Below are 24,474 nucleotides of genomic sequence, written 5' to 3' on the forward strand. Positions count from 1 at the left end.
TCAGACCACTGACACCAACAGTTGGCTTAATTTAAAGCCAATCTTAACTATAACTATGCATATGACCAACAACAAATGCATAAATAAAACACCACAAAGACCAGGCATAAGCATATCTTTGGTTTATTAAGAATAAAAGTGGCTAACACCTGAAAAACTGAGGGAGATGAGACTCAGAGGGAGGATGCTGTCTCACTGCAGTGACTCTTTGAGCTGCATCCTCCTGTGGTTCCTGTACTGAGAGGGAAAAGAATCAGAAGAGAGAAGACGGGAAGTTAGAAATGACTGTGCAACCATTTTTAAGTATCTAATTTAAATTATGGAAATTAAGTATTAGTATTACAATACATCGTTTATGTTAAAGAAAGTGTGACAAGTTTCATTGTTATTATGAATTTCTGTAAAGAGGACTAGTACTCTAATACATTATTAAAGTGATAACATATAATGGCATGTACTTAGTATAATTTCTCATTTAGCCTTACATTTAGTCATAGTCAGACATTTAATGATTTCTTTCCACTGTTCCTTTTCCTGGAATGATTCTACAGCATACATCTCTGATCATTTAAAAACAAACAAACAAACAGGAAATGGGTATTAACGTTTGAATTTACTCTGAATTTTCCACACAGGGTCTAGATTACAGTCTCAAATATACACTAAAATTTGATTAAATGTCCTTTAGCAAGTTTCATCTCAACTGCTTGCTTTCAGTAGCCAACAGCAAGCTTCTGGCAAAACTGGCTGGATATTTGACCCTTTTTTGGCAGAACTGGTAGAATTTATTTAAATGGTTAGTATCCTGGCACCAATCCTGCTTTTAAATCAAAACAATTTCAATAAGGTTGAGGCCATTCCAGAAGTTTAATATGAAGCTACTGTCATAGTGGAGGTTTCTGAAGCATACATGATATGGACAGTGGTACAGGTTTCTGGACTTCATTAATTCAACGGAAGCACTGGGGAAAGGATGGCCAGAGGGGGAATTGAACAGGATGCTGGTTTCATGGAGAGGATTCAGCTAGGGAGAGAGAGGAGAGAGAAGTTAGTTCAGTCCTTCAAGGGAGATGCAGGGAGTTGTTTTTTTTTTTTAAACCTTTTATTTTGTACTTTTTTCCAATTTTATAGTACATGCAAACAAAAATATGAAAAAGGAACACAAAAGAAACAAACTAAAAGGAATAAAGGACACCTAATCTGTGGAAGAGAGAAAAAAAAACAACGAGGAGAGGTCCCTGCCTTATGGGGCTGAGTGAGTCTTATAGGTTATCCATTTTGTCCACTGTTTTCGGTGTTTGTCAGATTTCAGTCTCAAAGTGTAAGTCATTTTCTCCATTATATATATGTCCTTGATTACATCAGTCCATTCTTCCAATTTTAAAGGGTCACTTTTCAGCCAGTTTTTTGTTATTACCTTTTTGCTTGACGACAACAACATAATTTTAAACAAGTAATGGTCCTCCTTTCTTACATTTTCCCATATTCCAAAATACATTACTCGTGCCTCACACAGCACGTCATACCCCAGCACTTTCTTCATTGTTACTGCAATGCTTTCCCAGTAAGGTTTGATATTTTTACACTTCCAAAACACATGAGAATGATTGGCGTCCCAGTCTCCACATAATCTCCAGCATCGTTGGGGTGTTTTCAGCTGCTTGCTTTTGATATAAGGAGTAATAAAGAACCTAATCACATTTTCCAGCCATATTCTCTCCATCGTCTAGAGCTGGTGGAATTATGCTGTGTGAGACATACGGATCGCCAGTCATCCTCTGACAACTCAAGATGTAATTCAGATTCCCACTTTTGTTTGATATATAATGTTTCATTCCTATTCAAATTTTGCAGGCCATTATATAATTTCGATAAAATTCTTAATGGAGGATTTTTATATGCACCTGTTATTATTTATATTATATGGCTTCCTTCTCTCAAGAGCTTCTTCCTAATTTCTGTATTGTAAAAATGTCTTAATTGAAAATACCTAAATAAATCTGATTTATCCAGTCCAAATTGTCTCTGTAGATTCTCGAAGGATTTGAATGTTTTCCCATCTATTAATGTACACATTGCTGTAATTCCTTTATTGACCCATCTTAAAAATGTACTATCCCATTGTCCACTTTGGAATTTTCAAGAATATGCAGGCCAAATCAGCAATTTACAGTCTTCTATAATTCTATATTTCTTCACTATAATCCACCAGAGTTTAATAGTGAATTCAGTAATGAGATTTGTGTTCGTAGACTGGATAGTTTCTTCTCCCAATCTTGCTTGTGGATGACATGATGAGCAATAATTTATCTCCATATGCTTCCATTTTGAGTTGTAATCCGGTGAACACCAGTAATCAATATATCTCAGCTGGGCTGCATAGAAATATTCCTTGAAATTCAGGAGGGCAAGTCCTCCTTTTTCTTTACTTAATTGGAGTATTTTAAATCTTATTCTTGGCTTTGTCCCTTTCCAAATAAATCTACTAACTAATTTATCCCATCTACCAAATTGTGCATCTGGTATATGGACTGGCAATGAAATGAATAGATACAGTAGTCAAGGAAGCACATTCATTTTTATTACCTCTATTCTTGAGCTAAGGTCCATGACAAGTGGAGCCCATTTAATCAAATCTTTTTGGATTGTATTACTAATCTTTACACAATTTTCCTCGTATAGTGTATTTATTTCGCTAGTTAGATAGACACCTAAATATTTGATCTTATTTGAATCCCATTTTAATTTATATTTGTTTTGAATATTTTAATGCTTTAATCAACCGAGGAAAGGTCGTGTCAGGATCCTGTAGGTATATAATTATATCATCAGCAAAGAGACCTATTCATTGTTCAATTTTAGAAACTAAAACCCCTTTTAAGTCTGCACTTTGCCGTATATACTGAGCCAAAGGTTCGATATACAGAGCAAAAGGGGCTGGACTCAGGCAGCAACCCTGCCTGGTTCCTCTGAAGAGCTCAAAACTGTCTGTCAGGTCCCCATTTATTTTAACTCTAGCCAATGGCCTGTGGTAAAAGGATTGTACACACTCGATGAAGGTACTGTTAAAGCCCATTCTTTTCAAAACAGCAAAAAGAAATATCCAAGAGACTCTATCAAAGGCCTTTTCAGCATCTAAGCTCACTAAGGCTGTTGGGATTTTCTCTTTATTAACTTCGTTAATTATATGCAATGTGTGTCGTATATTATCTTGTGTCTGTCGCCCCTTAATGAACCCTGTCTGGTCTTCATCCACCAGATCTGGGAGAAATGGCTCTAAGCGTCTTGTGATTATGGATGTAAATAATTTATAATCCACATTTAAGATAGAGATTGGGCGATAAGAGTCACAGTTTTCCTTGTTTTTACCTTCTTCTTCAGGGAGTTTAATGGATGGTGTCATAGTGATTCTCCTACTTGTTGCTGGGAGGTTGTCCAAGTGGGGGTACCCAGAGACAGAGCATAGTGAGTGGACTAATTCAAAGGGACAGGTAGTGTACTGGCTCTTGAGCCCGACAAGGATAATGCTTGGTAGAAGCAGACTATCTGGCAGATTCTGGAAGCACCGACTGGTCCTTTAGTACTGGGAATTAATTCAGATCTGATGAGGAACCAGTATATCTGGCAGCATAATGATTGAGCTCTGCCCCAGAGGGAGGAGAAGGAGCTCAACTGACCCTGGCCCTCTACACAGAAGAGGAACAGACTTCAAGGACATCATAACCAGAAAACTATAACAGTAGCTTTATCCATTCTGAAACCAGTTCAGATGTCTGTTTGGGATCATTGTCCTGTTGGACAATTGGACAAGATCCAATATCCAAGTTTCAATGGTCTAGCTCAGGGGTGGGCAATCTCAGTCCACGAGGGCTGGTGTCCCTGCAGGTTTTAGATGTGTCCTCGAACCAACACAGCTGATTTAAATGGATAAATTAGCTCCTCAACATGTCCTGAAGTTCTCCAGAGGCCTGGTAACGAACTAATCATGTGATTCAGGCGAGTTTCCCCAAGGTGAGATCTAAAACCTGCAGGGACACCGGCCCTCGTGGACTGAGACTGCCCACCCCTGGTCTACCTATTGGTTAGAGGTGAATTTGAAAAATTTGGAGCTAGTTTTCTTTTTTCATTATTTCATTCGCTTTGCACAATATACCAGAACAACCGGCAACAACCTGTATGTATAATTCTTTAAACTTTGTGGATAAAAAAAAAACCTAAAATAAATTGAAACGTGTGCATCCATTTCTGATTTTTAACATTATTAAAGATGTATGGTGTACAATCATTGCCTGTGGTCAGAGTATATACATTTAAACTTACCTTGTGTTTCCAGTCTCATTTGGGCCCTTCACCTTCACTCTTGTCCCTCCTCTGCTATCAGCTGAGCTACAAGATAACAGATGTTAATGGTCAACAGGACCATTGAGCCTAAAAACACTATTTATACTATGGACTTCTCAGATATGCTCTCCGACTCTTAATTTATAGCCATATATCACAAAAATAGCTATTTGCCTGATTGTAGTGCAATTATCATCTTATCATATTAGGTCACACTCATTGGATATATTTGTTTAAAGAGATCAGACAACCACCGGCCATAATATTATATTAAGCTAATATTTCATTCAATCAGCTGAACAAAAAGTCACACTTTGATGTTTGTTTGTTTTTTTCATTTCATAATCGTGAATGAAAAAAGAAAACATCATGCTAAAATAATTTACAATTAATTATTTGTTTCTGTTTGCTAGTCTAATCTTCCATCAATTAACAGTCCAAAATCTACTAATTCATTAATGCATAATCCACAGATGAACTTTTAATACACAGTGCAGTTTGATTTATGTGTGCTCATGCATACATTCTCATTTCTTTGTTTTAAAAATACATTTTAAACATATGTGCTGCTATATGGATATGAGATGGCTACCGTATGTTGCCGTATTTAATTTACTTACCAATTCTGCAATTGAATTAAAAAAAAATGATTCAAAAAATGATACATGATGCTTTATCATTCTGCTGGCAAAATATTCTTTTTTCTTCCACGCAATAGTTTTGACATGTCACGATAGACAGGGGTAATTTAATCCTGGCTGTTACACTCATATGAATACTGCATGTTTCTCATAAGTTCTTTATTGGATGATTCTAATGTTTAATTGCGTGGGTAGAATCTGCTTCCAGTCATTTCTACAGTGTGATTCGGGTCTTATGTATAAATGATACATTTTAACTTCATAAGAAATTATTTATTTTATGTATCATAACCCTGAAATGTAATAACCACTTAATTAGACCTATGGGGAAAAACTGATCAGACTGTTTTTAACTGGTGATCACATCAAAGATCTCTTCAAAGATTCTCTGAACCAGAAAAGACCTTTTGGAGCCCCCGCATGTTGAAGATTTTGACTCTGCCTTCCACTCTTACTATATGTGGAGTGTTTTGTTTCTTGGAGTGTGCATACATTTTTCTTTTTCAAGTGAACTCAACCGCCACATGGCTTTATGTGGGTGTGAGACTTAGAGCATCCTATTGCAACGATGATATTGCCTGAAAATTGCAGCTGACCCCAAGAAATTGATGTCTGTGTGGCTTGTTATAGAAAAATTGGTGTTTTCTCTTGCAGTAAACAATCTGTACCGTTATCTACACCAGATATAAGGATGTGATCGTTTTTGCTATAGAGACAGATTACCAGGTGCTGCTCAAATAAGAATCAAAAGTCTATATCTGTGACACTCTAAGAAGGGAGCGGGACCTCTGATAAACAATACTAAACCTGTGATTACTGTTATTTTCTGGATGGAACCCTCCGTTAGACAAGTTTTTATGCCTGAAGCAGATTGTCAGAACTTTTGCAGAGAAACTTATTTAAAGCTCTCTATCCCAGATTACACTGTGAAGGATGTTCATAAATTCATTGTGCATTACAGTGAGTAAAGGCGTACATTGCTATAATAAAAGAACTGTTTTTCCCGCAAGATTCTTTTAAGCTCAAGAATGTGAAAAGTGTAACCTTTTCACAAGCTTTTTAATCAAACGTTAACAGTGAGGTCCTTCATTCTAAGAGTGAGATGTCATTTCCTTTTACTCAGATTGTCGCTGTTTCATGTATATTATTATTTCTGAAAATAACATTTTCTGTCATTTTAACAGAAAATCACATGTAGGCAGTGCTGGGAAGGTTACTTTTAAAATGTATTCCACTACAGATTACAGAATATATGCCCCAAAATGTATTTTGTAATGTATTCCGTTACGTTACTCAATAAGAGTATTTGGATAACTTAAGATATTATCATGCTGTTTACAACTACATGAATATGATTTATTACTATTACTGAAGGTCCGCGGCTCCGAAACGTAGTAAAGGGACCTCTGGCTAATACTTCAGGTTCCGTGTCGGGCTCGTAGCCGAAAAATAGCTTTACTTTGTTGTCTGGGTCAACTTTGCTAGCGAGAGACAGAGAGAGGCTCTCTCCTTGGAGAGGCTGCTCCAACGGAACTTATTGTTTCGGAGAGAAACACGAACACAGTGTACAGTCGAGTCTTAATAGCTTACTTACAACTGGGCTGGTCAGGCACTCTTCTTGGCTGCAGTGGTTATTATTATATTTACATGCTTCCAGCTCCCGTTTCTGCTCGATGACAACTCGTAGTTTTCCACTCTCCTTTTTCTCCCTCCTTGCGCTCACAGACACATAACGGGTATAACTTTTCAGACCTGAATCTCACTGAACCTGAAAAGAGAGTATTAGCCAAAGGACTCAATTTTGCCATTTCTCCGCAACAGTTGCCCATAGTGGACCTTATCACAGCCACAGAAACCGCCATACGGATTAATAAATTATCACAGACAGAAGCAGAGCAAATCAGGATGAAAGTCTCGGCCACCCTCTCCAGTGCCAAAGTCCCTCCGTCCAACCTCACAATACAAGAAAAGAAGGCCGTCGCTTCCCTGAGCAAAGACCACAACATCACTGTTTTACCAACTGATAAGGGAAGATGCACCATGGTCCTAAACATTACAGATTACCACACAAAGATCACTACTCTCCTCAGTGACAACAATACCTACGAAGCGTTAAAGCGAGACCCCACAAGCAGCTACAAAAAGAAAGTTATAACTTGCCTTCAGGACCTTGAAAAGGACAAAATCATTGACCGCCTTACATATCACCGCTTTTACCCAGGGGATGCCATACCCTGCATTTACGGACTTCCTAAAATCCATAAGGAAGCTGTCCCACTCAGACCCATAGTCAGTAGCATAAACTCAGCCACTTATAACATGGCAAAACACCTTGCTACCATCCTTGCCCCTCTTGTGGGGAACACCCCACACACATCAAGAACTCCACCGACTTCACCGAAAAGGTCCAGAAACTTACCCTGGACCCAGATGAAACCATGGTGTCCTTTGATGTAGTCTCTCTCTTCACTTGCATACCCACCACGGAGGCAGTGGAGACTGTCAGGAAACAACTTGGAAGACAGGACCAACTTCACACCCGATCAGATTTGCACACTGTTAGACCTCTGCCTCACCACAACATACTTTAAATACAACGAAGGCTTCTACAGACAAAAACATGGCTGTGCCATGGGCTCCCCCGTGTCATCTATTGTAGCCAACCTTTACATGGAGGAAGTGGAAAGAAAGGCTCTTGGCTCTTTCAAAGGAAGAGTGCCCAGCTACTGGTACAGATATGTGGACGACACCTGGGTCAAAATCAAGACACAAGAAGTGGAATCCTTCACTGCGCACATTAACGCTGTGGATAAAAACATCAAGTTCACCAAGGAAGACACAAAGGACAACTTTTTGCCTTTCCGTGGCGATCGTGGCTCAAGAGTTGGGAGCTCACCTTGTAATCGGAAGGTTGCCGGTTCGAGCCCCGGCTTGGACAGTCTCGGTCGTTGTGTCCTTGGGCAAGACACTTCACCCGTTGCCTACTGGTGGTGGTCAGAGGGCCCAGTGGCGCCAGTGTCCGGCAGCCTCGCCTCTCAGTGCGCGCCAGGGTGGCTGTGGCTACAATGTAGCTTGCCATCACCAGTGTGTGAATGGGTGGATGACTGGATATGTAAAGCACTTTGGGGTACTTAAGGACTAGTAAAGCGCTATATAAATACAGGCCATTTACCATTTTTCCTGGACTGCGCTGTGCACATTGCACACATTGAAGAGAATGGCAACCTCAGCATCGAGGTTTACCGGAAGCCCACACACACGGACCAGTACCTCCTCTTTGACTCCCATCACCATCTGGAACACAAACTTGGAGTAATTAGGACCCTACACCACCGGGCAGAACATGTTCCCTCTAAGCCTGAAGGAAAAAAGAAGGAACACACACATGTAAAGGAAGCACTCAAACAAAACCCAAACAGTCCTGACCCGCCACAATATGAAACAGGAAAATACCGCCGTGTAATCCATTTATTTCAACAAAGTAACTGTATTCTAAATACCACCTTTTTAAACGGTAACTGTAACGGAATACAGTTACTCATATTTTGTATTTTAAATACGTAACGGTGGTAAATGTATTCCGTTACTCCCCAACACTGCATGTAGGCCATTGATTTTTCCTAATAAAACCACTTTTACATCACATACAGCTTCAAAAAGAACATATTATTTGTTACAAAAACATGTGCAGGCTTGAGGTTTGAGGCAGGAGACTAATAGTTAAAGTGGTTGACTTTAACTCCTATTAAATCCCTGGGGAGTCGTTTTTGTCACTGCACAGGATGTTCATATGAAAATATTTTTTTATTAAAGGGTGAAATTTTAAAAAGTAGGATGGTGAAAAATAATAATTTTCTAAAGAAAGAATAAAAATTGTTCATATTTTGAACTTCTAGCAGTATAAAGATGAAATTATAAAATGAGAAAATTACTTTGAAGCAACATTTACATGTAATGGTTGGGAGCTGTTGGAGCCTCATGGAAGGTCACTAGCACAATTTTCTGTATTATATGAGTTAGTTCACATTTATAGATGTGCCAGTTCTCAGACTGTCAGCCTTAGGAAAAATAAAAGCATGCCCTTCTTTTCAGAATTTAACTGGTGCATGCCTGAACCAACATGTTGTTGTAATTAAAACTCTATTTCTGTATTATATACAGTCTGTGGCTTGGACTATGCACATTTCCAGTGTGCAGTGCTATAGCAAAGCCTGACTCTGAAATGATAATTTCTCCTCGAACAACCACCTACAAATATTTCATGCATGTCACATATTTTACTGAAAGGATTCTTCAAGGAAGGGATTAGTAGCTGCATGCACAGCCGAGAGAAGCTTTTTGAGCTGCATCAATGGTCATAAATGTGATCAGCTGTGTCTTGCACTCTGCATTTTGACATATTGTTTGCTGGCTTTGCAAATCATTTAGCATATCAAATTCTCCTTTAAACGAGATCTTTAACTTACTTTGCCCCCTCTCATCTCCTAGAGCTTGTGTCTTTTTGAAGCTTCTGAAAACATGCCACCTTATCTCTTGTTTTTGTTTTATGTTTTTTTTTGTTTTTTTTTTATTAAAACTTTCAAATATAATTTTTAGTACATTTTACTGGTCTGCTGTATTCTTCTACAATGGCTCCTTTAAGAAGTTGTGTTTTCATGTCTGAGGTTCCTAATGTGTCCTCACTCCACTCCCTGGGCAGATGTATAGTCTCGATTTGTTTTTATGTTACAGTTTATGTTTTCTCTTACTGGTTGGCAGATTTCGGAAAACTAGCTATCAGACATTTCTGAGGGATTATGAGCTGTGGAAGGAACAATTTCCATAAATGTGCACATTTCATAGTTGGAATGATCATTTCAACATTACATTTTTTTTTTCCAATGAAGGAGGGAAAATCTGGGTGGCTCCAGTGGCTGATCAGATGGGTGCTGTTCAGCTAGTTTTTACAATATTACAGTTTCTTTGTAAGTATTTTCCAGATTTGGAATGGCTTTCCATTATATATGAATAATATTTCCTTGCTGAAATCAAAAGTGTCATTTGGCTTAGCCTCTTAATGTGTGTCTGTCTGTTCCCAGCTTGTCATTAAGATATCACGACACAGTGGTTTTGTTTTTCCTTTGTTGTTTCTCATTCTTGACTTAATGTATTCATCTTTGCTTTGTGCTTTTTGTGTGCCTTCCCATCTGGTTTACAAATATATTGTCCTGTTTTTTAATATTAACCACTGCCATCATGCCACTAAAACTCTCCTGTAAATACTGAACTGATGGCTATGCCATAGTCTAATTCTCTGCATTTATTACGTCTAGCAAACTGTTTAGATGCTTTAATCAATCATATATTCAAACTGGGCCTTTCACAAAGATGAGATGACCTACTTTGAGGCACTGCACAGCATTTTTATTCCTCAGTCTCATTAATAAAGATGATGTCCCACATTTTAATGGCCATTAGTTTACAAAAGCCCACAGTGGGAGACATGCACTTTTTAAGGTCTTGCTTTATCCCATTAAACATATGAAAACAGAAAAAAATCACATGGTCCTTTGCAGGTGTTAAAATTAGGTAAATGCAGCCTCAGCCTTGGGCTTGTTTTGCAGCAGCAGAACCTGAACACCTTGCCGTCTGGGAGTAAGCCTTGAATTGCCAAAGTATTCTAGTCATTTTGATCCTGAGCGGATAAGAGAAAATTCATTTTTTAAATTCCTTTTTAACACATTAAGTTTTTGCTATAGTTACTTTTTTTTATTTGCCACAAAGTAAAATATGGTGTCCTGTAATGTGACATTCAGTCATTTCAGTCTACCCTTCAGTATTAGTAACGTGTCCCACACAAACCAACTCCTTGCACCACATTTAGTTTGCTGAGATCTGGTCACCCTACTTTTTATGGTTGTAGCAGATCTACAGGATTCTGTTCACTGTTTTGGCTCTTAAATAGTTGATTATCTACTGTACCAATAAATATAATTTTAAGCCAGTTAATGCAAAGATGTTGAATTTTTGATACGGCACTGTTTCCAAAAATGCTGAAGAATAACATAAACCTCCTGTTTGTTTTTATGACGTCTGTGTGTCTGTTTATGTCTGGCCTACTTCTTTTACAGAGCTTGGGGAGCTGCATGCTCCTGATGAAGTGGAAGTGTTACATTATGAATGTGGAGGTAGATAACTTACAATCACTCAACACAGTGCAAACCTGAGATGTTCTCACGTATCCACATAACAAAGCACACATGTGTGATAGCTCTCTGAGCAAAGGAAAAAGGCATTCTATCTTACTTTGTGCTCTGAAACTTTTGAGTGACTCTGTTCTCCAACGATGCCCGTATGTCTGTTTTCTGTTAAAAAAATAATGAAGATTAATGTAATATTTTTTGAACGTGTATATGATTCAATTTATAAATTGATCACAATGAAGACTGCGTGAAAAATATTCATTAATGGTTAAAAATATGCGACTTAACAAAAATATAGCAATAAATATTTATGATGTCACAAGGCTGATAAATCATCTGTCCATCAGAGTTTCTCAAAGTTAAATCTCAATGTGACTTTGTGGCACATTAACAGAAGATGCTGCCTCTGCTTATTCATTTGCATAAGCCGCACACGGTAGATTTTAGTTGCACCTTAATTTGCATATTGCTGAGCAGCGTCCCACTGTTTAACAGCTGGTTATATTGCCATCCCCAGCCCACCTCCCCCACATAGCTCTGCCTGGGAATGGGTGGGAGGGCATCTGGTGGAGCTCGGCACAGGTAACTGAGGTCACCTGTGGCCTCAGGTGATGTGGCACCCACACCGATGTACCGGGTAAAGTAATTGGATCTTGGCCTATAGTCTCCGATTCCATCTGGACCTGGTGAGTGGATAAAGCAGGTAAAAAAAAAAAATACAAACAAACTCAAAGCTTTTATTCACAGCTTTAATAAACTTAAGTACCATAAAAATGTAGTCTATATTCAACTTAAGGTGATTTAATAAATATTATTATATTATACACAAACACAGACAGGCACAAATAGTCAGTTTGGTTCAGGTTATAGTGCCATCATGTGTCCAGTTGCAGCTATATTTGCTTGGACATGCACCATTTCCTTGAATGTTTAATAATTGATCAACCATGGTGTGCAGTTTAAAGCACAATTACAGAAAACTGGGTTACAGTTATCTGGCAGCAAATACTTTCTTATTAATTCCAACACACTCACACTCATAAAGTATTATAGATATGGCAGCAGAGACATTGCTTCAGCTCTAATTTTAACTTCATAATTTGATCCCCCAGAACTTTAGTGAGTTGAAGAAACTAATAAAAGCATCTTCTCTGCATACATCGGCCTACCTGTAAAAATCATCCTCTGTCCATACTGTGGCTGTCCTGCAGTTGTTTCACTGTTTTGCATCATTTCTCTTCCTGTTATGTTTGGACTAGTTGCAGACTAGATACACCTAGATAATGGCCACCCATGGGTGATAACATGAGCCCAGCAGTCTGCTCTGTCCTCAGGGCCATGGCTGGTTGTCATGGAATCATTACTTGTATCCTAGTTACAGCCTAAAGGCAGATTATACTTTAAGTGTTGAACTATGCCCATTCACTCCTTTATTTATATGAAGTATTTATGTATTTATTTATGTCAAGCCCTGTAAAATTAAGTAAAATATATCCTGTCCCTGGTTATAAGTAAATTAATTGTTATTTATTAAGTACATTAAAAAGCAGCTTTCCATTTGCTGCATAATAAAAACAAAACCTTGTTGATGAAGCAATGAAATACCAAATGAAAAGAGTATAGTTATTAAGCACATAGCAACCACGCAAACAGCAGAGATAAACAAACTGCAAATAACAGAGTGAAAAGCCAATTACACAATGAAATGAAATGAATGAATGAATGAATAAATAAATGTATTCATTTATTCGGAAACTCAATGAAACTACCAACCATGAATGCAAAAATAACAGGGTATCAAGTGGACTTGAAAAAGTCTTTACAGTTTGATTTAATATGAAAAGAAAAACTGTTTCAGAATCTTTGTAAAGCAAATGAAAAAGTCCACTCCACGTGAGCGGGGAACTGAAAAAGAGCAGATAATAATCTAAGTTACGCCAAGGCAGAAAAGTTTTGTAAAGCTTAAATGTTAAGGGCTTACTAATCAAGCCAGAATCTTGAAAAAGCTTGACCCCGTGTACAAGGAGTTACAGTAATCCAATTGTAAAGCATAAAAACCACTTTCCTCAGACTATTAACAGAGCGAAGGAACTCTTAAGGAAACTTTTCACAATTCATTGATCAAGGCAGCTAAACATCCTTGTTGGTGAACACAGACAGTCTGCTGTAAATGAGAGGTAAAACTATGTTTCATCAGCATAACAGTGATGCCATATTATATTTTTCAAAGATGGATACAAAGGGGAGGGAAATGGAAAATATAAAAGTGGCCCCAACACAGACCCCTGGGGGATAACACATTTAATAGGGTAAGATGTCCCATCTGACACTGGAGTACAACCATAACCTGCAGATCAGCTTTGGACTGAAATTGACAGAAAAATGTTTTGTCTTCTGGATTTTGGTCTAAACAAGACTTTAATTTTGAAGGATGTTGGAGTGAATAACCTAGGTAGCAACTCAGTCTTCAGGGTGTGTGCTAGATTTCATCAATAAGGGTGGTACAGCTGCTTGTTTAAAACAGGAAGGAAACACTGCATTGATCAAATAACAATGAATTATACACCAAGGTTCATATTTTCGTATTTTCTCACAGCTGTAATCCCTCATTGAGCCACTTGGTGGAGCCAAAGCATAATTTTTTGCCACATTACGCCCTCCGTTCCCTTTTTTGTTAAATGGACTCGCCCATGATTAGCCGCCTCCTTGTGACAATAATCTCTGTCAAGTGAAATACAACAACAGCCAGACAGGAAATGCCACGGTGGTCCCTTCAAAACAGAACAGCACGATTTCTTAACCAAAGCGGACTTGTAGGGAAAATAATAACCTTGTTCAAAAACCTGCACATTTAAAGAAGAAACTAAAATATTTCTCTATAACAGCTTACTATATTGATATAGGTGGACTCGACTGATTTTCTTTCTTTAAAAACGGTCATAAACAAAGGTAATTTTTGCATTGAAGCCTTGCATAAAAGTGAGGAAAATGATGCAAAACACACCCAAATGCATATTTATTTATGTATATTTTGCCTAAAATTTCCACAGCCTTCATTGTCTTTTTATTAGCGTCATTTGGGGGTATTATTTTGAAAGGTTGTAAGTAACGTCCACTGGTAACTCCGCTGGTCTTTATGCTCTCGGTATGTCAGTCACCATGGTGGCATACAACAGAGCAGAGCGGCGGCGGCTCTATCTTGACTTTTAGCTCCATCAAAATGCAAACATAGTAGATTTTCTCAGTGAGAGGACGGGAGTCTTCCTCTGATAATGGGCGTGAGCTGGTTGCTGACGGGTTAGCCGCTTGCTATTTCCTCACTTTTTTGTTTGCTGGATCCTTACATGGAATTTCTCCCCCGTCGCTAGCAGAGCAGAATGCTGAAGAGACAAGGAATGGCTTTAATGAACGCTGGCTTGAATAAAGGGACAACACTTTCTACGCTAAGAAAATAACTCTTAAGAGGGGGAGTTTGACCGGCGCTTTTAAAGGAAGTTTCCTCCCCGGTGGGGACCGGTGTTGGCAGCCGGATTCGGCACGGGCAGCAGAAAGACAGACACTCTGAGGAGACTGCTCGGCTGTCTGGCTCCAGTCGTGGCCTGGCTCAGGGCACTCCCAGCTTACCCGCTAGCATCTGAGCACAGGCGACGAGAATAAAGCAAGACAATAGGGGGACTTGTTTTGTATATATCCTGCCCCTGGATAGAGGTAATTTTAAGGATAAGGAATTCCACATCCTCTAGACGGCTTCTTCCAAAACAATGGCGTCTTACGTGGATAACAGCTTTCGGCAGGCTGTGATGAAGAATCCGGCTGAACGGACGCAACAGGTCAGAAGAAATTATTCATTGCATGTTGTTGCTAATTGGATTTTCATGGAAATTAGTAGCCTCCGCCGTTTTTTGTCACTTTGTTGCAACATTTTAGCATTGCAACATTTTAAAGTGTAACAGTTAAACAGTGTTTCTGAGTGCAACTGTTGCCATTCAGCTCGTCTCAGCGGCTACATCCCGCTAAGCCCTCTATCAGCAGAGATAATCAAGGCTACTTAATGTAACAGGAGCTGCGGCCATTGGTGGAACTCTAACCCGCCTGTGGCGTATAGCATCGCTCTGTGTATTGTGGTTTTACATCTCTGCAAGTCGCAAACGTCGTCTCTTGCAAAACTGATTTTTTTTTGCATGCAACAAAATCCAAATAATAAGGGTGGCAGAGATATATGTAAGGGTTTTAAAAGAGAATAACACAAAGGAGACAAAGAAAAGGGCAAGGGAGCCCAGAGGAAATCCGTTTGATCAGAAATGAATAGGATGTAGAAAATCTGTGATTGGGCGGAAAGTCAGACAGCACACTGCCCTGATGCAGATGGTGCACATGAAAAGTTTAAACAATGTTACAGTAGGGAAGGAAGTATTCAGACTAAGAACATATGTAAAATGCATAATCCTCTACTGTAATATTACAAAGGTTTAGCCTTAAAATAGTAAATAAAACATGTTTGTGCTGAATCATATACACTTTTTTAAATTGATGCATTAATGCGTAAATCACACTAACATTGCAGGTGGAGATGCAGCATTAGCGCTATAATAATAATTTAAAAAACACCAACATGGTATAGTAATAGATTTATTTTTAAAACGAACGAAAGATGCATCCAAAATAACTTACAAATACTTAAGTGAGATGGAAGTACATTGAGGGCCAGTGCCGCCCCATACCTACTCTACAGGCACATCCCTGTATGAAAGTCAAGGACAAGAGGCTAATCCACAGATAGCGCGTGGACGATACTGGGCTGTAAATTTGGACATTACGCCGGTTTATGGTAGACGTTGACAGACTAATGCTTCTGATGACTATCCTATAGGTTACTTTTGATACCGCTTCACCGACTAGTAGTAGTGGTCCATTAATGTTTTGTCACACAGTTTCTGTGGTGGGAATGGACAGACATTGGTGCTTTTCTTGTCCTGCAGTTAAAATCAGGAGGGAAAAAAATCTTCCAAACAGTTCCCTGCTACTTGTGTCTAAAGCTCAGTACTGTTACGTTTTTGTCCTACCTCTGAGAAGTTTGTAGTGCAATCCATATCCTGCCTGAACATGCAAATCCTGTGGGCTGTGGTTGTGACCCTTTGAGCTGCACATGCTTGTACACACCCAGGCTGGTAAGGTATCAGATATAGGACGTTATGCTTTGCATTTTTGCAGAGATCAAATATAAATCCAGTTTGGCTGTGAAGCTGAAATCATTTCATTTGAGCCGTCTCCACGGCTCCGGTGCCAAAAGCTTTACACATAATGGACAATCGATAGTCCATCACTTGAACCAGAGAGCTACAGTTAGTGGCACAGCCTCTGCCCATGTCTGTCTGACATTAAGGAAACAATTATGGTGTCACTGGTGTCACATTAACTGCCCTAGGCTCATGGTCTTTACAGCTTTATGCAAGTTGTAATTTGTATGGGTGACAGATGCCAACATGGTGATGGAAACTGGATAAAGAATTTGGCTTGTCTCACTAGCAGCTGTGCTCATCTAAGATTGGTTTGTTACCATTTAATGATAAGCATTTATTATTGATCAGTATATTTTGAATTAACTCTCTTGTCTGTAAAGAAATGCTTCACATTTTTGAGAAGCTTTAATTTAAAAATTTGTGTCAATCTATTTTTTCTTCTGAAAAATTTCTCAGGAAACGAAAACAAAAACATTTTTCCTATATCTGGCATCCTCTCAAGATCTATGTCTAAAGCATAACCCGCCTCAACTTGCAACCCCACCTGTAAGAATTTACATCAGCATAGCTTTATTTATGGCCATCTCAAAGGGCTGTTTATGAGGCAGTCCTAACTTGCCAAGAGTATGTGAGAAGATATTAAGCACTTGGAATTTCTTGGCTTGAAAAGTGTCAGATTAAAATACTTCAATAAAATATGACCTTCTGGAAGACTCTGTAAAATGATAATAAAAAAGAAATCAGTGGTATGGCTCTGGTCCTTGAGCACTTTGGAGCCACGGTATCAAATCATGCTGTGTAAGTATGCAAACATTTCATCCCAGAGGGCTTTACTGTAGGAAGTCTCTGCACTTCTGAGTGAGTGAGTGACAGGTTGGAAGGAGGAAAATGCTTCCCAGATCCCATAGGTCATTGCAATGAAGAAAAATGAACAGCAAGGCTGACTAGGGCAATTTTAACAGCGACTGTGATTGAGAATGATGGTGTCATTTGGGACATTGTAACAGGATTTGAATGCATCCATGTTGTTTTACAGTTACAGAGAAGTCCAAAGGAATAAAAGCTCCTGGAAAGCCTCTGCTTTTTCTGCAGAAACCACTATATGGAAATCTTATGACTCTGCAGCTACATTGTCATTGTTTTTCTGTACCAGCACCTTTCCCAAGTGTTCCTTTCAAATGTCTCGGGACTGTGCTGGCTCACGCAGTTTATCCTAATGGTGTTGGCAGGACCTCTCTGTCAGGATTAGCCACCAGTTAGAGGGATCTGTCTTTATCGCTCATGACTCGCCACACAGTCGGATTTGACCTATAGCATACGGCAGGTTAAATAGCTGACCACTTGACAGGTAGTGTTCTGGCCGGCACTGTTGCTCTCTGTCCTTTGCACAATTTATTTATATATATTTTTGCACTGTAAAGGGAAGGAAGAGCCCTGAATTTTTGACATTTAAGGTCAAAGAATAATCAAGAGGGAAGGAGATGGAGGACAAGGATGCATTTTTCTCTCTGAAGCATTGCTTTTTTTCCAGCAGTGACATAAATTAAGATAATATGACATGGATATTTGATCTGTGATATCTTTTTTTAAATCTGATATCTTTTATATACAAATTCAAACCTATGCTACACAGAGAATTACTTCCCTTCAGTTAAAGCACTGTTTCTGAAACTCGCGTTGTTTTTCTGAGACTTGCTCCCAGTGGCACTGTTGTGTTGTTTCCGTTAGTTCTGTTCATATGATCCTAACTTTTCTCCCAATCCAGGCATTTTGATTTAGTTCTGTTGTTGACGGATTTCCTTTACACACTATAAAATGCGGGTTTGTCTGTGGTTTTACTGCTTTAGTTCATGACTGTCTGTTATTTTTTGATCTCTGTACAAATGACAGCGAGCCAGCTTCAGGAGAGATACTGATGTGTAAGTCTTTGAGGACAAAGGCATACATGTTTGGCTAATTAGCTCAATTTTAATATTCCATTCATTATCATTGTGTTATTTAATTTTTTTGCCCAGTATATTCTAACAAATACGCACACCATCACTCAGTTATTGTAAGACTTTCAAACATTTTCTTCTTTAGTTTTATTCCTAAATATTTTGACCTTTAAATAAGAAGTGTGAGATTTTCATTTGTTTATAAAGTTCTGTTATGTTTTTGTTTAAATTGAACAAAATCTTCAAGAGCAAACTTCATTTAAGTGGATTCAGTGTCTCTGTTTGGCCACTTAAAATGGGTTATAAATGCAGTGAAATTAGCTGGGTTGAAGATTTAGAAAGACAGCTTGCACAGACTGAAAATGAATTAATGAGTGATATCACTTCATTTAGTTTTGCTGGAACCAAAATGTGCACATACGTGTCTTTCTGTGGTGCGCAGTTGTGGCTCTGGTTTATTTTCAGCAAGTAGATGGATGCAGGACTGACATCTCTCCTCTTGTTTAGCCAGGTGGCAAAGCTAAAGGCCACAAACAACAGTCCTCTGCTGTTGTGACCCCGTTTCGCAGTCACATAGCTGGAAGGACACGCTGCCTACTTTGCATTGTTTCCACATATTCTGGATCAGCATAAGAGATCAGAGAAGACCTGCAGTGACCTTATAAGAGACACTAGGGGGAAGATGGATGAATTTGGGTGAATGTAATGGCCATTATTTAGCCTCGCAAATTGCAGTTAGTAAGGTAAAGAACCAGTCAATCCAGTCCAAACATCTTCAGTGTTTCTGATTGTAAAATAGTCCAGTCACTAGTTTAGAATGTGTTATGATCTTGAATGTGTACATTTATGATCGATTGCTTTGCAAGTACAAACAGTAGTTTTTAAAAAAAAAAAAATTTCTTTTTGATGCAGCAAAGCTTTTACCACTTTAACCAGTTTACCTATGGCTGATTATAAAAGCATTTGCCAGACTGCAAAATGACTAATATGGACAAACCCACCCTGGCGCTCAGCATCCTGCTTAGCGCAGTCAGGAAGAGGAAAGTCGTCAGGATGCTTTTAGAGGAGGAAGAATGTCTGAGAACCCCAAAGCTTTGTTTTTATTTTTTTGAAGTGTGGTGTTGTTTTCTAGCTACCTTTCTATTTTTGTAACGATGTCAGAATTATGGAAACATCAATTTAAATCCCAATCACTGGTTGAAAAACAAGGATGAACTTCTGTAGTGTTTTTTTCCCCTTCGATTTCTTATATGCAGAAGTTTTAATGGTGCAATCTTCCTAGGCAGCACAAGGTTTCCTAATTCTCCAAACCTCCAGTCTGTCCTGTATATTTAGGTGCTGCTTGCCTTGGCGTTTGCAGGCACTCTGCAGCAGTAACCCTGTAGAAGTAAAGTGATGTCACATGTTATTCTTGTGTTGAAAGCGGAGACTGCATACAGACTGAAGTGGTTACACACACCGCGGTCTCAGTGACGTACATTTCCCAGTTTAAATACAGGGGATGATTTCAGGAAGGACTGGGGGGGGGACCTCCCAACATATGATGCATTCAAAGAAGACCGGCACAGTTTCTTACTCACTTATTTAAATCATACGTGCACATCTTTTTTTTATTTTTTTTATTTTTTCTTTCCCCATTAGTTTTTTTTTTTATGATGTTGCGATGGCACTAAAGCATAGCGTTGTCTGCTGGTAGGTAGACTCATAAAAGCTATTGAATATATCATAAAAGACTTAAATCTCATGACTGTATAGGATGCTGCTGATGAAAAAGTTTGATCTTATAACCCGTTTTACTGCAAGAAGATGACATTTATAGATGTTATACAGTCCATCGGTCATATAAATGTCTGATATCGTAATTGAATACAAGGCAGGCATGTTTTACATTCCTGAGGCGGTTTTACTTACTGGAATACACCAGGATGTTTGTGTAGCCCTGCGTGCCAGTTACTCCCTAAAATCTAATAATGAAAATGGCAATCCAGAGTAGTTTGTTTAAATGCACCACAAAGGTTGAAACAAATTAAGCACACAACAGCTTTGACTATTCTATAAAGCACCATAGCTAAAGCTCTTCAGCTTTTGGGTAATAGGGGTGTATTTCTACAATAAAGTTATGCGAACATGTAAAATACTGTTAGGGATGTATAAATGAATCCTGTAAGAAATGCTTGACATTAATTAGGGTGATGATTGTATTCCAGCTGTGATAATATGTGAAGTCATTTAAATTTTTGTGTATTCTCAGCTGGTTTTCAACTTGGCTGATTTGGCGTTAGCTTTAGGTTTTGCTTTGTTTTATTTATATTTTGTCTGGATAGTTTTTCCAGCTGAGAAGAATTTGGGAGAAATGATGTACTTTGCTCAGTAGTTGTTTGGAAGTAGATCTGCAAAAATGTGAGTTGTGGCTGCATTGCATTCTGGTTCATTGAGGCTGCAGAGACATGCACATTTTATTTTATTTTGTTTTCTTTTTCTTTCTGTGCTTAAACGGCGATGGTGAATTTGGAGACGAGTTTGTGATGTTTTTTTGTTTTTGTTTTTTTAAAAAAAATAGATTTTGACATATGTTTTTAGGGAAAGTGGTGCATCAATTGTTCTCATTTTCTGGTTTAGCACTAATCATATCAAATATCATTGTTGTGGAGCTTGTCAGCAGCTCGACCCAGTTTTTTTCTTTGACCCACGAAAACAAGTGTGGTGGGTAGACTTCATCTTCAGGGGAGGCACTTGAAAAAGTGTTTTATCTCACAGAAGTTGAAAGTATCCTCGATTTCCTTGAGCTAAACTGTGTTCCTTTTACAACAATGGAGTGTGAGAGAAAGTTAATGCAACACAATGGCTGAAATGTTTATCCAGACACCCCTGCTGGCTTTTGAGTTGCTTACTCTGCACTTTGTGGTTGCTAATTTCATTTTGTGCTCTTGGATGTTTTTGCATTGAGGGCTCACTCCAGGTTATCACAGTGGTTGCTTTGATCAGTTGACAGGTACATCTCTTTTTGAACTGCTTTGCAGTACTTACAGAAAAATGCATTGTCTCAAATCATTGCTATCTCACTCTTAGTGTTAATTGGAAAATTCAATGATTGTGTGTAGTCCTGGGTTTCTCAGGTTTGCGCTATACATTTGTACCTTAGTGAAAAACATTGTTTTAGTAATTTATGTGCTTCATTCCATGAGATATTTTTAAAGCAAAGCAATCCAGTCATGGAGTCGAGGCTCCAAGAATTCCATTGGCCTTTATAGCGGAAGGCAGTAGACCTCATGCCACTGAGTGACCACAGTCTTTACATAACTTAGCATGAGAACCACTTGACTGCGATATTTGCGTGACTGCTATTGAATTACACTACTTACTACAGCGCCCATTAAAACCTTCTTTTCTGGGGGAGACTTGGAGGGGAAAAAGTGACGCCTACATTACAGAGAGCATGAGCTGAGAAAAATCTAGTACTCTGAAAGTTTTGCAATTCCTCAAATCTTGGGTAACACAGTTAATCTGATCTTTGCCTTATTGTAACACCGAGTACTTCTGGATATAATCTAAAGCTCTATATTATGCAACAATTACTTTGTCTGTGATGGTTGTACTATCCTTGTTGTAAACAAGTGCCAGACTACTTTGAGTGAATGTGCTGCTTAGCTTCAGTCACACACAGTACAGGCTCACTTTGCTGTATAATCTACTGTATAATCCTTCCTCGTGGTGAACTGCTCAGACATGACGTGGATCAGATGGAGAGCTGATTAATTTGTGTGATTAGTGAACTCTAAATCCCACTATACTGGTTCGCCACGTAGCTAATACCTTACACTATTTGTAACAATGGCACAGGCGGTTCCGGACAGTTCTTATTGCAGCAATGGATAAAAATCAGGGAAATGTTCTTAGTGGAGCTGCATATGAACAAACCATAGTGCTGTATTTGTTTTTGAATGCTTTGATTTGGAGAGTTTTGTATCAGTTGTAGTGCAACACATTCACTCAGATTTGTTTGTCTGAATGTTTTCACCCTTACGAAAATGCATCCTTTTACTCTAACTAGTCAGGCACTATAATAGTATCGCTCAGTGTGTCTGTGTACTTTGTTTTATTAACACGTTGCCTCTAGTGATGGTTCACCTGCCTAAGCTGATGGTTTAAAATATTTATCAGTGAGACACTGCCAGCCTGCTTCACTGCACCAAAAAGCACCGTCGTAGCTGACGTAGTAATTGAGAAGGTGTCTTTGATTTTTTTTTATTTTTTTTTGGTAATTAAAGCTCCTTTTTGTTTTTATGATCTAGATTTGTTATTTCGCAGATTTGACATGGCTTAATTAACATATACGATTTTTAAAAGGAGCGAAATATACAGACCTCCCTACAGTAGTGACCCCTTTAAACCGGGGAACAGTCGATAGTGGTACCTTCAGTCATCAGAATCAAATGGCGCCTTTAAACCCCGCCAACCCAAGCACAAAAGTGTAAACACACACATACTGCAAATTAAATGAAAGTGTGCTGTAATGACATGTTACAGTAGTGATAACATTGTCTCATCACGCACACAATTACTGAGTTTGTGATGCCATGTGAAGTAACATCATGTAATGAGATTCCATAATAATTCTACACCACTTAGAGCACATAAATGGGGGGGAGAAGAAAAAGTGAAATCATCAGGGTTGGATGTTGGTCACATTGTTGAATGACATAGACAATGCAAAGTAATGCATAGTGATAATGGGAAGTGGCTTGGTGTGAGAGGCATACGCACAAGGCTGTGTGACTGTGTAGTGAGCCTGATGCTGTAATGTTCAGCTGTAACACTTTTTGCTGGATGTGTCTTTGATCCTCATGTGGCCTGTCATGCCTCATGCAAACTGTGGTTTATCAACAGCTGTGCTGGTGGTAGGCAGGTGATTACTTGCCATGTGAGCTAAGAGAAGCGATTCATTACAACACTAGCGTGAGCAAAAACAGCTGTCTGGGTTAATGGATGCTGTTGTCAAAAGTGAAAACTGCTGCTGCAGCAGACCTTGAGTTCTGCCAGCAGGAAGGAGAACTGGACGACCTAAAAACGAAACATTTTCCCCATTTTTAAATCGGCGATTAGTTATACCGTTGTTCCACTTCCTGTGTGCAGTGGAGGAAACTGGTGTACGATATATGTCTTGTTGCAACCTTATCTTTGTAATTGGTCCCTGAGGGTTTGACTAACCTGTGGTTGGTCACGTTTCCAACTCTGCAGCTCTCCATCCTTCCATTAACCATCAGGGAAAATGTCTGTTTATTACCAAGGCCTCAACGTAATCTGATTCTCACTGGAATGTTTGACAGTTTCTTGCTGCTTCCTGCTTTTGGAAAGAAGGGGCATAATTATCTTTGGCTTGCTTGATCTGAACCTTCAATTACATCCTCTTTCTAACGGCTCAGAGTGAAGATTGCTTGGGTGCCAGTCTGAGATTATCAGTATGGTCTCTCCTGGTCTTCAACTAAAGAACTTGTGAGTGTGCTTTGAATTTTTAGGCTCTTTCCTTTGGGAGAAGTTTGTGTAAACACATTTACTGCTGTGATGCAACATTTCCCTTGCAGCGCTGTTGACATTGATTTCACTCTGACATTGTGGCGCCATTTTTCCCCCCCCCTCCTCACTCTTACAGCAATACCCTCTCTTTAAATGTTGTGACGTCAGTTATAGCTGAGCATTACTTATTCAGTCATCAGCGTCTCAGACTTTGACCAGGCTAATTGACACTTGACTTGGTTCACCTCAAACGGCAATCCACTGCCAGGCGTTTTCCCATATGGCCCTATAGTTCCTTCACACTTAAGCCACTCCTGTTGAGGGCAAACACTTTTCATTAATCATCCTTGCCACGATTAGTATGCAGATCTCCTTAGGTGTTGTGTTGCCTCAATGTAACAAAGGCCAAGTATCAAAAATAGGCTTACATAACACCGCACTAGCAGTTCCTTTGAGAGGCTAATGTGTGTGCAATCTTCTTAAAGTGGTATTTGCTTATTTGTGATTGAGTAATCTGGTTCCCTCCAATGAGAAAGCAAACAAGGACTGTAAAGGGCCATACATAACTCTCTAAGAAAGGGAATATTGTTGAGAAAAGGGGCGTTAGTCTGAACTGTAC

At 38.9% G+C, this 24,474-nt stretch overlaps 2 protein-coding genes and 1 long non-coding RNA gene across 13 annotated transcripts in view; 1 reads left to right on the forward strand and 2 right to left on the reverse strand.

Annotated features, from left to right (window-relative positions):
- Positions 1 to 107: 107 nt before the first annotated feature.
- On the reverse strand, positions 108 to 612 carry LOC145430164 (uncharacterized). The gene is made up of 2 exons (XR_013910607.1): positions 486 to 612; positions 108 to 237 (listed from the first exon to the last, which is right to left on the reverse strand). It is a non-coding gene; the product is annotated as an uncharacterized LOC145430164 (long non-coding RNA).
- A 2,983-nt stretch (positions 613 to 3,595) lies between these two features.
- spmip2 (sperm microtubule inner protein 2) lies at positions 3,596 to 12,533 on the reverse strand. The gene is made up of 5 exons (XM_080289962.1): positions 12,334 to 12,533; positions 11,618 to 11,847; positions 11,268 to 11,326; positions 4,321 to 4,386; positions 3,596 to 3,686 (listed from the first exon to the last, which is right to left on the reverse strand). Exons 1-5 carry the CDS (start codon positions 12,395 to 12,397, stop codon positions 3,596 to 3,598), a joined length of 510 nt encoding a protein of 169 aa, XP_080146088.1. The 5' UTR covers positions 12,398 to 12,533.
- Positions 12,534 to 14,299: 1,766 nt separating this feature from the next.
- rapgef2b (Rap guanine nucleotide exchange factor 2b) overlaps positions 14,300 to 24,474 on the forward strand; it is a 120,710-nt gene continuing 110,535 nt past the window's right edge. For all 11 annotated transcript variants that reach the window (XM_026182865.2, XM_080304699.1, XM_080304719.1 and 8 more), the window contains exon 1: positions 14,300 to 14,994. In XM_026182865.2, coding sequence (XP_026038650.1) covers positions 14,926 to 14,994 — 69 coding nt within the window. In that variant the 5' untranslated portion in view covers positions 14,300 to 14,925. The remainder of the gene's footprint in view (positions 14,995 to 24,474) is intronic.

Source organism: Astatotilapia calliptera, chromosome 2, assembly GCF_964374335.1.
Source record: "Astatotilapia calliptera chromosome 2, fAstCal68.1, whole genome shotgun sequence".
Lineage (NCBI taxonomy): Eukaryota > Metazoa > Chordata > Actinopteri > Cichliformes > Cichlidae > Astatotilapia > Astatotilapia calliptera.